At 33.8% G+C, this 18,280-nt stretch overlaps 1 protein-coding gene across 5 annotated transcripts in view; it reads right to left on the bottom strand.

The window, feature by feature from the left end:
• Positions 1-18,280, bottom strand: part of MARCH6 (membrane associated ring-CH-type finger 6) — a 47,743-nt gene that overhangs the window by 10,655 nt on the left and 18,808 nt on the right. For 3 of the 5 annotated variants that reach the window (XM_027889014.1, XM_027889013.1, XM_027889016.1), the window contains exons 8-21: positions 18,115-18,176; positions 16,078-16,110; positions 15,156-15,207; positions 11,895-11,953; positions 11,287-11,367; positions 10,652-10,720; positions 10,452-10,526; positions 9,441-9,575; positions 8,828-8,947; positions 6,573-6,673; positions 5,787-5,924; positions 3,845-4,046; positions 2,391-2,460; positions 979-1,175 (exon numbers count right to left, since the gene is read on the bottom strand). In XM_027889014.1, coding sequence (XP_027744815.1) covers positions 979-1,175; positions 2,391-2,460; positions 3,845-4,046; positions 5,787-5,924; positions 6,573-6,673; positions 8,828-8,947; positions 9,441-9,575; positions 10,452-10,526; positions 10,652-10,720; positions 11,287-11,367; positions 11,895-11,953; positions 15,156-15,207; positions 16,078-16,110; positions 18,115-18,176 — 1,394 coding nt within the window. The remainder of the gene's footprint in view (positions 1-978; positions 1,176-2,390; positions 2,461-3,844; positions 4,047-5,786; positions 5,925-6,572; positions 6,674-8,827; positions 8,948-9,440; positions 9,576-10,451; positions 10,527-10,651; positions 10,721-11,286; positions 11,368-11,894; positions 11,954-15,155; positions 15,208-16,077; positions 16,111-18,114; positions 18,177-18,280) is intronic. The other 2 variants (XM_027889018.1, XM_027889015.1) reach the window with 1 other exon arrangement.

The raw sequence follows: 18,280 nt of genomic DNA, 5'->3' as shown, positions 1-18,280 counted from the left end.
AAACTAAACCTTAAAAATTCAGTCATTATGGAATATTAGACTTAAAAATGAAAAATGCAGAATACCATGCTTGAATCTTCCTTTATTCTAGAATTCTCTTTCTTTACATGCATCATATAAAACTAATGTGACTTAATTAGCATGATAAGGAGAAGGGATAAAGAACAAGTAAAGCACTATATTTTGGCTCTGAATTTTATTAAAGAAGTTTAGGATTTCCTAAATCAAAATGATGGATATTTGGGAAATGTGGTAGTACATGAAATACACACTTAACACTGCTCTTCTGTCTATAATAGTTCAATAAGCACATAAACATGTCCATAACAAGGTATCATTTATGCTAGAAATGTTTAAACTAACTATACTTCACTTAGGCAAGATATGTACAATAGAAACCCTCAAAATCAAAACCAACAGTTGGGGTATAAATTTGCTTTCATGTTGAGAATCTGAACTCCTCCTAACAAAATATTTTCTTTAAAAATATTAAGTGAACAACATAAAATACAACCAATGATGAAGATCTTTCTGGAAATATGCATCAAGTACTTTTTAGAGACACGTTCATCATAATCTATCACCTTTACTAGTGTTTTTTTTTCCATTTGATTATGTCATATTACAAAACAAATAATAGTTAAGCTTCAAGGTATGTGTGCAAACGTAAATGTTTCTGAGAACACATAACATTTGGGATAATATAATGCCACATTCACTTTCAAAGGAAAACAGAGAAATATTCACATATATATAAACATATATACACACTTATTTACACTGATAGCTTAACATTGTGCTAAGTGGCTTCCAAAAATAGTTAGCTTATGCAAGAGGAAGGGAAGCTGCAAAAGCTTTGGAGCGGTCTGAAAAGGAAAATGCAGTGAACATTACAGAGTAAAATTTGTAAGCAAAAATGAAACAAGTTTCATTACCTACTTTTTCAATGACTCAGTAAGAATTTTTCTTGAGACTCACCATGAGAGACCATTCTTTGACCTTCTGAAAAATCACTCTCCGACCCTGTGGCATCCAGGCAACCAGTACTGTCACTGCTCGGATAGTTAGCCAGCAGACATAAAGACCACAGGCAGCTGTGTACAGTTCATGGATTTTGGCAGTCCCCGTCCAGAATGACATTAACCATCGGCCAGCGAACACTGAAAAAATAAGCACTGTTAAACAGAGAAATGCCTTCTGATGTATTAGGGAAGGATGCCTATTAAAAAACATTTATCAAATTTATTGTTAAATATCAATGCACAAATATTCTTCATCATAAAACAGTGATTTGGTACTGTACCCATAATGCATAAATGTGTGAAGCACTATGTAAATGGTTTCAGAAATTATGCCAAATACATATCTAGAAAATATTTCCTCCCCCTAAAATGTTGTTATAACAGCAATGTGACCTGATTACAGCAAAACAAAGCACTGAATACAACACTATTCAGAGCCTAAACACTAATCTTCAGAACTGCAAAGGCAATAATGCATCAGTGCATAAGCTTGAACTAAATCTTATGAGCTATGTTTGGATTATTTCACTGCCTCACATGATTTTTAAAGACTTATTGATGAGGCTTCGGAAGCTTTCTGACAAAAATGGGAGGCTCATTTGCTACTGTTCATTTCTTAATAGTGTCTCCATTTACCAGTATTTCAGAGGAATTATTTTATGTATTACTATTAAAATAATCACAAAATGTGTAACTCTGATCTCAATACGTTATTGATTTTAGGATCATTAATACAAGGAAGTATAAATTACACGGTATTATGGCAGCCAGGTTATAAAATTCAAATGAGTTTACATGTCTTGCACTTTTGATGTGATTAAAGTACTTATTCAAACATTTTTAAAGTGATATTTTAAAGAAGATATGGCACTTCCCAAAATCTCCTAGTGACTTGTCAAGGTCAGAATATCTGAAGTTGGAAGGGACCCATAAGGATCAAGTCTAACTCTCTGCTCTTTGCAGGACTCAATAATGACACCTTTGGAATATTTAAGTAAAGAAATGAGAAGACCTGGTAACAAACTACATATTTTCCTTCTATAAACAGTAAAGCAGGTGCAAGAGTTTAAAGTCCTTTTTTTTTCTCTCAATACTAATGAGATTGTCTCAGCACTTGGAGCTGTGTCATTAAAGGAAAATTATTCTACAACAAAACAATAAGAATGGCAATCTCTGTCATTGAAATACGAGTACTATTACTATCATTTAGGTTTTTAGATTATTATAACTTGATGATGTACCATTAAAAATGGTTTTTCCAAGTTTTCTCCTTTTAACTTGAAACAATTGTTTCAAAACATCTGCCATTGTTGAGCATGGCAACATGCAGAGTTGCTTTTAATCACAGTTTTACAGTAATAGACTCACCTGGCAAGGTAAGGCAGATAAGACTAGCAATCAGTAATGTTATGCACATGAAAACAATCAAAAGAAATATCTGAAAGAGGGAAAAAAAACAAGAAAGAGAGAAAGTTTATAAGAAAGTTACTTAACCAAAGCAAAAAAAAAACACATAGAAAATACATCATCCTAGAAATGCAGGTAAACTAAAATGTTCAAATACCAACTGATGTTTCTCTGTATAAATAAATCAGCGGTGGGAAACCTACCCACAGTACATGTAGAACACCTACAGTGTTGTGCATTTCTTTCTAAGAGTTTGCATCAGCTGTCCCAAGAGTAAAAATTCACATTTGAATCCAGAATGACTCAAGTTCTCAGTTAGGTTACATTAAAAAAATCATCTCTCCATTTCTGCACTGCCAACACAACTCTCAATTAATCCTGAAAGGTTTCTAGCTCTGTATGCCAGATGAGCAAGACAGTGGTTTTCTATGGAAAACATTGTGAGAAAGTTCTTCCAGATGTCCTTAGGCTTATGTGACCAGAAGATGACAGAGAAGCTGGTCGCTCCTTAGTCAGGTTTACATCTTATTGGAGAATTATCGTGTACTTGACTTCTTTAAATATGTCTCAAGCACCATGTGCTATGCAGCTTTGCTTCGTTAATCATCAAAGACGCACAGCAAACAAGTCTACTAGGGGAAAGCTAACACCTCATCCTAACAGAGAACTGAGAGAAAGTTAAATCTGTAACACATATTTTCCTTGATGAGACTTTTGGGTATAAAGGAAGGAAACTTCAGAAGCACTACCACAGTGTCATGACATTAGCCATTACTTCCATTCTCACAGTAAGTGAGCTGTGTTGGAAGTTTATATTTTATTAACTCAGAGTTCCATTAACAACAAAATATTTATCTAGTTTGACCTGTATGATATTCTGGAAATTTAAGTATTTGCCAACAACATTTCCTTTCTAATTTTAGGGATTTAGAACTTTAAAGTATTATAACACTTTTCTATGTTTAATATAGATGCAAATGCAACAGAAATTCTCCATTTAATTTCTTAATAAAGGAAAGTAGTTTAAAATACACTTCAGCTACAAGACCAAAGTATGCCCCCTTGAAAGCCATGCCCTCTTAGAGGCACTCCCAAACTACCTGTTTGATGGAGGGTTATTGTATTTCTCTCCATTACTAACCGTGAAGAAAACAGGACGTAAACTACCAGATAATAGACAACATATATGGGATCTATACGTAAAATCATAAAAATTACAAGCTGAAAAAAGCTTTAAATGAGAATAACTGTAAGTCTACTTTTTTAGAAAGATGCAAACCATACAAAACAGAAAACAACATGACCCACCACTTGACTTCTGATAAGATGTGGGCCAAGTCTTCCTTACAAAAAAAATGCTCTACATATTCTTCCAATTCCATTTTCTTTCCTCTTTATGTGTTTAATATACCTACCCTGAGTGGGAATTTTAAAGGCCTACGATAAGGCTGGAAACCCACAGGTCCTCCTTGTTGAAGTATGGCTTGATGGGCTGCATGAAGACCTTCTCCCACAACTGGAATGGCATTATTATTGCGAGCATGCTGGTTGTTAGGTTGCTGATTTGCATTGTTTTCATTCTCTTCCTGGTCTCCAAGTAAGTAAGAATGAAGATCCCTGTAACAATCAAAATTTCAATTTTGTCCCATTTGATATGAATGAGAAACTCACAGAAACACAGGCATACTCAGAATGTGTACAAGCTGTACAAAACTTATACAGGATCTTCATAAAGTTAAATAAGCCTTTTCCTGATAATGTTCTCCACATCAGCATACTCACAGAATTTAGAAGGAAAATGCTTGAGGATGCAGATTAGAACAGTTGGAATACAGTCACAAGAAAAGATCATTTTTCTGTTTGATTGTTTTAAAAACATCACCTGGTATTGCAGTGACTGTGCATATGAAAGGAAAATTGCATTGCTATTTCAGTTCATAAGCACACAGCTCTACTGACAGCTTTTATTTTACTGTTACTAAGCTCTATTGGAAACAACTGCCTTCAAACCTAAATTGTACAAGGACAGTAGAGCATTGCTACGGACGTGCTTTCGAAAGTACAGAATCTTTCAAGAAGATTCTAAATGGCTCAAAACTGGTCACAACTTTCTAAGAACATCAATCACAAAAAGAGTCAATCTATTTAAAAAACTTTCTGTTGATGTTTCCCACATATATAACTAGCAAAATTCGTATCTGATTAAAAAAGACCCAAACTCAATATGAATATTTAGAAGTTAATTTTCCTCAGCTTTAACAGATCAAGATGCATGCAGATATTCTACTGGCAGTGAAAATATTTTCACAGCAGTTTGCTTTTTAAGAAAAACAAAGAAAAAGATTTTCACCTTTGCTCAGCTAAAATTGCTGAAGAGGTAATTCACAACTGTTCTAATCAGCTACAACGGTGGAGAAAGAAAAGCCATTTTTATCATTGTCTCCAAAATTCTCTTGTTGCATCATACCTAAACACCATCAAAACATGGAAAAACTAATAGAAAAAGCCCAACTCTTTAAAATGCAAAGAGAACAGGAGGTGAGGAGAGTTTCTTTATGAAAAGCTAAAATAAATATTTTGGATTGCAGTGAAGAAAAGTCTTTCATTGACTCAGTTTCTCAGACATAACTTAGCAAGCAATAAATCTTGATCCTAGTAGTACAACAATGAGCAACACATAGTGGAAGAATGTCAATATACTTTGAAGTAAAACTGAAAGGTATACAGGAAAAAAAAGCAACTTTATTTTTTTCTTGACTAATCCGGCAAACAACAAATCTAAAAAACTAAACTAAACTGAACTAAAAAATAATTTCAAGTGCTAGAAACTCTGCCTGGCAGTATAATAATTCACTTTATCTGATGAAGATACAGTTTTCTCCTTTCTCCTTTTTTAGAGACTGAACTTTTAACTTTAAAATCCCCAATTTAAAGTTGTTCACTTTTTCACCCTAATGTTCTAAATAATTTTTCTTTACTTTTTTCCTTCCTATAGTAAGAAGTGCAAGAAGTGCACGTGAATGTTAGATGACTCACGGAAATGCTCTACTGATGCTTACCTCTTTATTCTTTTCATATAATAAGGAAGTTAACAAGATGTTAGTCATACTTTTACAGATTTTTTTTTCACTAAGCAAATGCTGTAATAGTGTACTAAAAGAATTACTTGTCAAAGATTAGTCCAGAAGTAGATACAAAAACTGATTAGAAGAAATCACTAAAGAAGTTTTCCATCACATCTTTATGTGTAAAAGAGCTACTAAAGCTACCTACTAGGAAAACCTTCTTGAAAGCATGCACTTCCACATTTGAAGGCCAAACTGGACACATGGTTGTATTTTGGATCTCTGTACTTACAGCAAGTATCCGGCAGTAACAGTCCATGCTCGTACAAGACCTTTCAACCACTGTCTTGTATGTCCTTGCTCTAGCAAAGCTGGAAGCACCACCTGAAGCAAAAGGAGCTCTAAGGAAAGTTCACTTACTGGAGCATCACTAGAAACAATGGGAAGAGAAGGAAGTCAAACACAAGAAACATTCTGAGAGCAATCTTTTACACTGAATCATATTAACACCACCACAATATATACTACCCTAGGCAGAGGTTAGGTGTTCATGAGTAATTAGGCATTTAGGTGTATAAGAAATTTAAGAAAAAATATTAGGTTATATAAAGGTTATATCTGAAAATACAATTTGCTATTTTATTTGCTTCTATCATCACTGTTTCAACTATTACTTAGAAACAGAAAAAAACTATTATCATTAAAAACAAATCCAGTTACAGATATTCTTTCATTCTTGTAGTAATGATAATCAGGAATGATTTTGTTAAAAAAACAAACATGAAAGCAACTTCACTATCAAAAGGTTGAAAGAGTAAGTGTTTTGAGGACATAGAACCATTTTTATGGAAGTAATACAAAATGCCTTTTATTTTTTTTAGTAGTTTTTCACTTGACAAACTGTAAGATGTAGTCATGCCCTTTACCTTTTAACTTCCTTAGAACAATAAAGATTACATTACCTGAAAACAAAATAACTTAACAAAAAAAAGTCCCATTAGTGCTCAAAAAGCACAAATACACTTTTTCTATTTATAGGAAGACTGAAAAAACACAACATTAAAACAGAAATTCTTACCTGTAGAGCATAACATTATATGGAAGAAAGTTAGGCAGGAGATATTTAATAATGCGTATAGGAAGCCAGAGCATGAGCAGTACAATTGATCCAAAGACAATCTGCAACAAGAAAGTAAACAAGTTAGTCCACATAGCAGAAACAACCAAACGTAGTTCCCCACCCCGCTCTCTGACATGCTCCCTGTGTAGTGGGTTAGCCCTGGCTGACAGCCCGATACCTACCCAGCTGCTCGCTCACTGCCCTCTCCTGCTGAAGGGGAAGGCAAAACAGAAGGAGGGAAAGACTGAGACAATGACCATTTAATACAGAAAGCAAAAGCTGTGCCAACAAGCAAAACAATAAGAGGAATTCAGTCTCTATTTCTCACCAGCAAACAGACAATTAGCAACTTTCTGGGAACTCATGAATTCAAACACCATAACCATGAATGGCCCCCCTTCCTCCTTTCCCACAGCTTTTACTGCTGAGCACAATGTCATATGGTATTCTTTTGGTCAGTTTGGGTCATCTGTTCCAGGTATACTCTGGAACTATAGCTTTTTCACTGGAGGGTTGAGGGAATGGGGCCGAGAAGGAAAGAGAAAAAGCTTGCCTTGATGTTGTGCAAGCACTGTCCAGCTGTAGCCAACAGGCCTGTGTTGACAACACTATTCCAGCTGCTAATTTAAAGTGCAGAAGTACATTTGCCTGTGTGAAGAAAATCATTCCAACCCAGGCAGACCAGTACACTACAATGCTCTTGCCAGACAGGACTGTGACTGAACAAACACTGACTGGCCTGCTGACAGAACACTGTCAGACGGTTTTCTTTCTTCGCTGTTCCCCAACACCAGGATTACTAATTTTGTATTCCTCTCTTTTCTAAGTGGCTGAATTTCCAAGCAACTTGTTGAAGCACCAAAAGATGTTTCAGTTTCTATTTTCTCACATTTTAGGTTGATTGAAAGACCAAAATTTAAGTAGGTGAGACCAGGTGCATGAAGACCATGCACTTTTATAAATCACATTTCCTTAAGGAACCATATGAAAAATTAAGTACATTTTAAACACATTCTTACATTTCATATAAATGCACCACTAGAGACTAAAAATGTTAAAAAAAAAAAAAAGTATTTAACTATGCAGAAGAGAAAAATCAAATCCCCTTCTCCTGGAAAATATTTAACGTTCTACACAACACATTTCTTAAAAATATTGAAAAAGAAACAAAACATGAAAGGTGTGACTTATTCTTTGAAATGGGAAGTGTAAATGATTACCATTCTGGGTCCCATATTCTGATATGAGGCTAGTAGAAGTTCTGAATTCATCAGCTAAGCAAATTGAAAGACGAAGTTCAAGTAACTGCCCTTTCCAACACAGTGTGAGAAAATATCTCAGAACATCAATAACAAGCAGATCTTTGCCTATATGTGGGTGACCTGCTATGACACGAAGTTTTAGGCAGCTGAACAATTGCGATTATCCAAGAAGAAAATGCTCTGAAAGATGGACAGGCCAGCCCCTCTCACATATTGAAGGGTTCTTGAATGGAAAGTATCTCTCTCAGCTTTCACTTCTCCAAGCACCTCAGGTGTAATAATACAGTATATCAAAGAATGCTTCTGGTGTGTCAGTTTTCACAGTTCATGTGATATTTATGTCAAAGATGGTCTGAGACCCTTTTTTTACTGCATGCTTGGCAAACTTCAAACAAGCAGAGGGGAAAAAACTTTCACTGCTTTCAGTATCTTGCAATGATAATTTGGAAACAGACACCATTGGCTAGATCAGCAGAATCCAATCCAAAATTAAGCTAGAAAGTTACTTTCCCCTGCTGCACTATTTTAGCTGAACTGGACACACAGTATTATGGCAATAACTGAAGGCATCATGAAAGAGTTACATGATTTACAATATCCATGATAATAAACATTTGTTGTCTGAATATACAAACATTTTCTGTGATTTTGCATAAGGAGATGATATCACAGAAAATTTGTTCTGTAAGGGACCTTTAGAGTTCAACCTACCCTCCCTAACCCCTCAGAACTCTGCTCTGAGCAGACCCAATTACATCATGTTGCTCAGAACCTGAAAACAGAAGTTCAGTTTTGAGTATCAAAAGGTGTAGATTCTGTTGGCAGCTTGTTCCAGTATCAATTCACCTTCATGGTGAAAGTGTTTTTTCCTTAAATACACATTACTGTATATGAGAGCCAACATAGGAAATTTTCTTTCCAAATAAAGAAATCTTTGACAAAAGTCCTTACCACTGATAAGATAAATCTCCTGAGATGTCTATAGATGGGCAAGTGAATCATTTCCTGCACAGGATTGAAGTCTGGATCATTCAAATTCCTGAGAAACCATAAGACACCAGGTCTCAATACCTGAAGTAGGAAATAGAAAACAACATATGAAGAGAAATTCTTCAAAACCCTTTGGGTTTAATTCTGAATAACACTGCTGCAGCAAATAAGTTTTAACATAATAGGGATATTTGTTGAGTAAGATTTAACAAAGTGGCACAGAAACAGAACAAAGGAAGTATCATCATAGAGAAGTAAAGAAGAAATAACAAAATACAAGTTTAATTTTCAAGTACTGATCAATCTTAAACAATTAAAAACATATTTAGATCAATTTGAAGGCAACACCCAGATTTAAGGACTCTTTGTAAACTAAAAATCTCTAAGCAAAATATACTTTAAATCGTAATTTTCCACTGCAGTAAAGTACCAGCATGTTCCTTTTAAGAAAAGGTTGAAATTCAATACACACATAAAACACAGCAGCAACAACACCCACATGTGAAAGATTTAACTGTTTAACATCAATTGCCTCTCAATAAGTTACATACCAATCTTGTTCTTACAGACTTACCTCTCTCAGTAAAAGAATGAAGGATGCAAAATAGAAGACATAAACCATTCCAACTAACCAGTGCAGAAACATTGTGGTACCTGGGGCAGACTGAAAGCTCAATTCTCTGTCTTTCAGAGTGGCATCAAACATCTCCTAGAAGGTAAACAGCAAAAAAAATACGAATGAAGTTTGGCAAAAATCCACAATTACTCGTTTTGTTTACCCTAGTTTATATACACTGCTAAGCAAATTTAAATGTCTGCCTGGTGTTAACACATAAATAATTATAGCATTTAATTAGAGGAAAAAAGGAAATTTACAATAAGAACAGTAAATAGAGATCAATTTCTGATCAATTTATTTCTTCTGACAGAAAGAAGAAGTCAACTCAAACACTAAAAGACCCTACATAAGTTACAAATCAGTTCAAACAAAGTGGCAGTGTGATGGAAGCAAATATTTATTCCCTTAAGTAAAATTCTATTTCTGCTAAGGCAGGAAGAAATTAATTTTCTCCATTTGAAATTAAGCACTCTTTTTTTCATGACAAAAACTTTCCTTTTCAATTCCAAGCAAACACAGCATGTATCTTGTTTGAAACATAAAGGGACTGAATAACTTAAAACACAAAGTCATTACCACTTCACATAAGATGGCTACATAAAAACATTTATTCATTGCACAAGTTTGCCCATAAGTAAGCTCATTACCACAGCGGTCTTGTAACTGCAGTAAAAAGGATTATATTTTTATTACTTTAGTAACAGCATGTTAATTTGCAATTAGAACAAAATAAATAAAAACAAGAAAAAATTAGAACATTCAAAAAAATTAGAATAAAGAAAAACAAAATTAGCATTAAGCAGTACCCAAAAATCCCTTTCCCTGTGGAAATTATGTTTATAAAAACAGAAGAGCATTGTCAAACTCATATTTAACAACTCTCTTCTCATCAGAATGTGGTTTTTTTGCTTCAAATATAAACAATGTCAAAAAAAAAGGCTTTATCCCATTTACTTCTGTTCTTACCAAGGAACATATATCCAGCCACCAGCCACAGATGAGAGGAAACACACCAATTTCAACCACCACTAACAAGGAAACCTTTAGGAAAAGAGAGAACAGAACATCTCACTAGTTTAACAAAAGTTGCTAAGAAAATGATAATATAAGCTCAAATTGAGAGGTTTTTTTGCCTCCCCCCCCCCAAAAAAAAAAATTAGGATTACCTTGACAACAATATAGCAAACTCCTAATAGCCGACGTGATCGCTGGAACTTAACAAGTGCTGCCAAGCCCTGAATACTTTTGTCAAGAAAATAATACTGAAAAATATTTTATAACTGTTTAATTAATATGAAACACAATTATTATGTAGCTTTTAGCAACAGGAAATTTTATAAAAGACAAAAGTGAAACAAAGTATATACTTTATCAGGGTTGTATTTTCAAAATTGGCTGTGACTCCAAAAGTCACGATCTGGTGTGCAGGGTAACACCCCCAAACATGTATCTAAAATAAATCAATAAGTAATAACACCACCCTTCTTAAATTAAGCATCCAAAAGTTTTCTCAAGAAATAAACAGTTTCCTTTGAAAACATCTGCCACTAATGAGCAAGTTGCAAAACTGAAGACCTACTTTAAATAGTAGCTTTCCTTTCCATGCAGTTTGAAACGAATTCTCACCTTTTCCAAGAAAAGCTGGATGCGTATTATACTTTTTTCTTCTAATTTCACCAAAAGAGCAGAGCAAAATGTTAAATTAATTGCACCTGCATCATGTCTATGCCTCCTCAAAACACAGCCAGGAAAAAACATTTACATGTAAATCTGAACCAGGTAACTACTGACAAAAGGATACATGACAAACAATTAGAGTCACTGCTAGCAGAACATATCCGACTATAGTTGTAATCAGGCCTTCAAAGTGAGATGCTTGAACCTGGAGGGAAGAGGGAAAAAGGGGAAAGTTTACCAGTCTCTTAAAAGATTACATCTCTCTTTTATATAATCAAGATAAATTCCAGTTCTCAAATATTCAAGAAGAATGACAAGTTTCTCTAGCTTTTACATATCTGTTTCATAAACATATGAAACAAGAAGTGTCACTTTACACTACTTCACTACCCCCTTGCTTTCCCCACTTATTATCATCCACCATGAAAATTACTCAGTACACAAATTAAAAATGTACACAAGGAATAAGAGGCTGTTAAAAAAACCCAGTACATATGTATTTTTTGTAAAAGTAGGAAACCTTACTTGAAAAGGAAATAACGGAGGAAGTGGGAAAGAATGAGTAACATTTTTAGTCATAGATTCAAAAAAGACTGATAATTTAAGGACTGAAAATGAGACATAGTCCAAAGTACTTTTGCCAATAAAAGTGGAAAAATGCTACAAGAATATTGTGATTAAAGAAACAGTGGCAGTTTTTTTTTAATTTTGAAATTAAAGGACAGTACTCACATATTCCTCAAAGCCCAGGCCAACGATGGAGAAGTGACCAATGTGGTATGGACAAAATGCTGTATAATGTAAGCAGAAAGAAGAAAAAAAGGCCATGAAAACTGCTAAATGAAGCCTTATTTGCAGGATGTGTATTGTAACATGATAATAATTCTGCTTCTCATCAACTTTATGAAAATAACTAAAAAAAATTACTTTCCGTGCAAATATTTGCAAGTGTTAGATTTTTATAATTTTACAAACAGATCAGAAAATCAGATCAGAATTCACACTGCAAGACTACAAACAATATAAAACTACACAGAATTAGAGGACACTCTTTTCCTACTTATTTCATCTTGCAGTGCATAAATTATTTCAATTTCTCTGTTTCATGCACTAAGCTGGTATCTGTCTCAGATTGTTGTTCTGAGGAAGAGAACAGGAACCTGTTCTGCATATTCATTCTTTCCCATGCAGTAAAATACTTAAGCAGCTATTTTACACCTTCATGGTCAAACTGGACTTCCTTTAGCAAGGCTTCAGTTCTAGTGCTTTAATTCTTAAGAATACTGTGAAGAATGCAAGCCCTGAAGAAATTTGCAGAGGGAAGAGGAAGTGGAAAATGATGACACTCCAGTTAAGGGATGAGGAGCAACTTTTACTTTGAATTAATGTACTGAGAACTGTCACAATTTCTGAGAACTCTCCTGACAATTCTGGGGTTTCAGGGGGAATGTGTTAAAAACCAGACCACTTTTCCCATTTTTGGACATTTGTGTATTTGAAACAAAGTCAAGTAGTTGTTTTAGCTCACTCTGTGGTCTTCTAACCAAGCTATGAATGATTACAGAATTCAAAGTCTATTTTTATTTTTTTTTAGGAGTAGAGGGAAACATTATAAAGGAAAAGCAGCTGCAGTAATGGCAAACTTGTATTTTCACCTTTTATTTTCACTCTGAGAACTACTGTATACTAAAAATGTTTCCTTAAATGAAAAGCCTGATGATTTTCTCTCTCATCCTCATTTCCATATGACCAATATGTAAAAAAAACCAAAACAAAGCAAAAAAAAAGCAAAAAAAAACCACAAGAAAAAAAAATCAACTAGGAGAAGGATTTAGCAGGACACATATTACCCTAATCAATGATCAGAACATTTTGGAGAAATAGGCAGTTACTGGGAAAAGCAAAATAATAAGATACAGTAAGATGAAAAAGATAAATAAGGCAAAAAGATAAAGGGAAGAGTTGAGCTCTCCCTGGTCAGTAAGAACAAGTGAAAAACAAAGTGAGATGAAAAAGATCACACTCAAAACTCCTACATCAGATTAATGACTTAAAAGTTGTATTTTTGACAGTGTTTTATGAGAATACAGTGCACAGCTTATCATGTTTTTTAAATAACTTGATTTCAAAGTGAATTTTGCATAGATCCCTTTAAAGAAAAAGCATAAAGCAGTACAAACTCCTCTGTGATGAGCTACAGAAAATATTAATTAAGTTGAAATGAATTAATTTGTCCAAGGAGAATTTCTGGACCAGTAATTAAGGTTCCAAATGCCTTCCTTCTATCTTCTAGAAAGTACTTCCTGTGACATTTGAACTCACCAGTACTGTAATTACAAATAACCAGAGATTTGATGGTTGTAAATTAAGCAGTATTACTTAATGGGAAAGATACTAAAAATAGGTTTGAGAGGCACATATTAAATTCCCAGACCTCCAGTTTGCTTGGGAAAGTCATTCCCTTCTCTTCTCTATTTGTTAGTTTCCCACTTGGCAAAGCACACTTAGAGCTACTGAAAACACATCTATATGACAACCTCATTAGTTATTACATACTCATTATTGAATCTTAATCTGTGATTTAGAAGTTTCATGGTTATTATCTACTTACTAAAAAAGCCTATCTTTTATAGTAGCTAAAAAATTCAATTAAATTCTGATAAATACAGATTAAAATAGATTAATTCTCATAAAGAAATAACTCAAATATTTTCAAACTCTTATTAGAACAGTTTTATTTTCTTGTGAATTAAACATACAAGACACTAACTTTTATTTTCTTTTGATCGGGTGATTCGTTTCAGTATCTAGATGCTCAAATCACTGGTTCAGTGTGGTAAGCTTTACTTTGCCAACAAAAATTTCTTATCTACAGTATGACTTCAGTTTTTCAACCTCAAACTTTTCTGCCAGGAAAGACCACTGAAAATACCCAAAGCAACATAAAAAATTCCTTTTTTAAACTGGTCATTCAGAGCAAGTAAAATTTTTGGCATTTTTATCTGGTATTTCTTCAAGTGTATAAAATGCTCCATCTTGTCACTAAAATGCTGCTGCTTCTACACACAGTTGTGTCAAATTAACAACAGTAATGAGCTTGAGCACCACAATCCAAAAGCAAAGAAATTTCAGAAATTCTCAAGAGAAGCTTACAACAAGGCAGGTATTTTACCCTTTCAGGGTTCAAATGACCGAGAAATACATACCTACAGTTTGGACAGTTTTAACTTTTTTTTTTTTAACCTGTGACAAGTTTATGTCTAAGAAATTTTTGTAGCACTAACTACACATGGAATCAGAACACAATAATATTCCTATCTTGTACTATAAATAAAAAGTGTCTTGCAAACATTTAAAGCTACAATTCAGCTTCAGCATCTACAGGAGGGAGCAAGGAAAATGGAGTAAAATGTGCCACTGATTAGAATTTGTTATTTTCTGAAATGTAAGTCAGTCTAAGTTGCATGAACTAAGGAAAGTTGTTCTGTAGCAATTCCAGACACAAAATGGAAGCATATTTGATAATTCTACAGTCAGCTACGTTCTTGTGCACCTCCCTCCCTCTCAATACCTGAGCTCCAAAAATGGATTCTTGATGTCCAAAGTGATGTAACTATATCTAATGAAAACTATAAGGAGAAAAAAATATCCTAGCCATTCATCAAAGTATTGCATTTACTCATAAATTAAATTCCATGAGATTCCTCCTTTAATTTAACAGTGTTACAAACAAATATTATTTTCTGTGCTTTGGTTGACATCATTGACATTTAGGTTTTTGGTAGATTTCCTATATTAAACATATTCACTTAAAGAAATTTAAAATTTAAAAGCTAGAAAACAATAAATATTTATTATTCATATCCCCAGTTAATTTGTGGTTCCATTTTTAGATGTCACATCTTCATTTATTCTGAGAGAACAGCCTTGAAATTAACCTACATTATGCTTCACATAGGATCTTTTTAAAACCCAAGAGCAAATGATACTTACCAAACACGAGTATGAACAATGTATTTAAAGACACCACCCAAAAGACATGTTCCTGCAAGGAGAATTGGAGAAAGAGGAAGGAAGATGACAAAGAAACAGTACATAAGTATCAGTCATTTAAATAAGTGACTTGACTTTTGTATCTAAACTTATTTCAACTGCCTATTATCATCAGAACTTACACATTTCCTGTTAGAGCCGAGAAACTTGCTCTAACAGAAAGACTAAAACATGCAGGACAGATTATGAAAACACCTGCTTACACTCATGGACATTTACCTAGACATGCACTTACATTTGCTTCCAAATTCTTATTTTGCAAAAATAAGCTTTTACTTTAAAATCAATACAGTTTCACCTTTAAAAAGAATTACATTAAGTATGTGGATGTTTGTTTCATAAATGAGAAAAGGTTCATCTGAACTTTTAGCAATTAGTCTTTATTACAATGAACGCACTAACAAAACTGGCAGCTGACTCTAGAAATGACAGCATGTCTCTAATATTACTTTCAGCTAAGATGTGACTTAAGCCATAAGTACACTGGAGTTTTACTTCTTTTGATATTAATTTTATGGTCAGTCACTGATAACATAATTGTAAACCTAAGCCATTGAAGTTGTGAGACTTTGGTGAAAAAAGAAAGTCAACGAACGTAACTGAAGATCTTTTAAAAGGGTCTAGCTTTTATTTATAGTGGAGTACGTGATCCAAAGTTATCTGTGTCTTTTAAAAATTACACTCACAACTCTACTCTGTGAAACTCCTAAAAACCCTATTTGCTCTATCATGACATCATACAAAACCCTTTTTAAAGAAATATATGATAATAGGGACCTCAAATACAATGATGTACTTTAAAAAAAAAACAACTAAAAAAATGCCTTCTATCGAAATTCTTGAAATGCAGGATTGCACTTACTAAAAAAACAAGAGATCCATCAAGTCCAAGCATCTGTGAAGATAGGAAAGTTTATTTTACTCACTCATTTTTACTCACAATTTTAATTTACTCACAAAATTAAGCAACCCTCATCTAAAATAAGCCTCTTTCATGCCAACTTTTAATGTCCGATACAGTAAAAAGCTTTTTTTATTGCTCAACCAACAGAACCAGGACATAAATTCTGAAAGATAGAAACTAAGTTCTCATTCAACACAGTAAATTCAGTTGATCAAAGCCTGGGAACATGTTAATACATATGCATTTATATACTTCAAAGCAAACACAGAATCAAATAATTTATAGGCTACTTCTCTCCAAGACTTTGAAAACTCTGACAAAGATTTTGTATTTACAAAATATTCTAGTGATTGAACTGCTACTTAAATACATGTTTAATCAACTCAATATTGAAACACAAAAGCAAATTTTTTGTTGCTTTCTTGTTGCAAAGTATCAGTTTATGTTGCACTGAGAAAAGTAGGTTAATATTTTACCTTTTATGTATAAAAACAACTAGTAATGGGAACATTTGCTACACTATATTTTTTTAAGTTTAGAACACAGTTGTTCTACAGCTAGGGAAGACAGAAAACAAATCTTTCATCACTCTGCACAGCTGCTTTGGGAAGCATCCACAGAACAGTCAAAAATAAAGCATCTATTTAAAAAAAAAAAAAAAAAAGAAAGAAGTCTCCTTTCTCCCCCACTTCAAGGGTATCTTACTTTTTCAATCCAGACACTCCTACTCCATAATTACTGCCGTAAAGTTCAAGGCTCTTTTCTCTGTACAAGGATTTTGCACTAAGTTCCAAGATACGAGAGTTGCACATATTTTACAAGTAAACTAAGATGCAAATATTTCTGAAAATTCAGAAAACCTGCATGCTATTTTCACAAGATGAAAGAAGAGAAAAAAGCCTACCCCAATTTTGATACTAAAGCCAGACACACATCTATTGCCTATGGCAGCACTTAACACTGGAAATGGTTATGAGAATACATGGAAATGGATTTCTATATTCCTGGAGAGGCAACAGTATATTTTCAATTAGAAGTACATCAACACTTCCCAGCACATAAATTGGGTTCAGAAACATAACACTTTCCTCTTTAAATAAACCACAGAATGATTCAGGTATCTGATTCAGGTATCTGATACAGGTATGTCCTTTATCGTGAAATATCTCTCAAAACACACTAAGAAGCTTTCAGTAGATACAAAACAAGATCAAGACCTGTCACTTTTGATGAAAACTGTACTTATCCTACTCTGCAACTGAGGCAACAACTATATCACAGCCCAGGAATAGAGTGAGTAGTTTTATGTCTTCTGCCTCAGGCCCTGGTGACGCTGGTAAGTATCATGAAGCTGCTGTATCTACCTTCAAGCAGATTTTGCTGCATGTAGCAAGCTTTGAACTCGGATGTTGGCTACTTCTAAACCAGTTACACAAAACTAGTTCTCGAGTCTCTACTCTATGACTACAGTGCACATGCATCTCATGCTCTCATTATGGAATTTGTGATCCATAAACAAAACAGAAGCTGTATTACATTAAAATGCTCCATCATTTTTAGAGAAACACATTTGTTTCTTGCAAATTAAACAAAATTTAATTTTCATTCCTTCAGTCTATTGTGACCACAAATACAAAAATCAAGTATTAAACAATACATAATGCAACACCTGTGCATTCCAGAATCCAGTCCAGCATCCTCAAAACAAGCTGCCATTAACTTCTAAACCTGACTAAGTTGAAGTCTTCAGAAAAGTCTGAGCTAAACCATGTTTTAAGCTGCTACTACATTTGATATCAAAGAAATGTCTTCTTGATAGTTAACAAGTAACATAATAACATTTTATTTATAGTATAATAGCTTTTCTAGGTTACTAAAGGCTCTTACTGAGGGAATCATATCCAAATCTATCCCGTATGCATTTTAACACAGCATTACAAACAATTTCAAGTATGAGTCTGAATTATTAAATTCAAGAAAATTATTCTTACTCACTCGCTCCCAAGTAAGTTCTTCTGCTGCTCGATCCCATTCCAAAGCATTCCAGTTCATGTCATCTGAGGAGACAACGGACATTTTTACAGCTGTTAGACTTACTCAAAACACTCCACAATATGTTTTAAATGAACAAAAAGACTTGAGTGTATAATATTCATCTTAT

This window comes from Empidonax traillii, unplaced genomic scaffold, assembly GCF_003031625.1.
Source record: "Empidonax traillii isolate 1590-97213 ecotype Southwest subspecies unplaced genomic scaffold, ASM303162v1 scaffold249:size1902748, whole genome shotgun sequence".
Taxonomy (NCBI): domain Eukaryota; kingdom Metazoa; phylum Chordata; class Aves; order Passeriformes; family Tyrannidae; genus Empidonax; species Empidonax traillii.
This window is presented reverse-complemented; position numbering and strand designations above follow the sequence as displayed.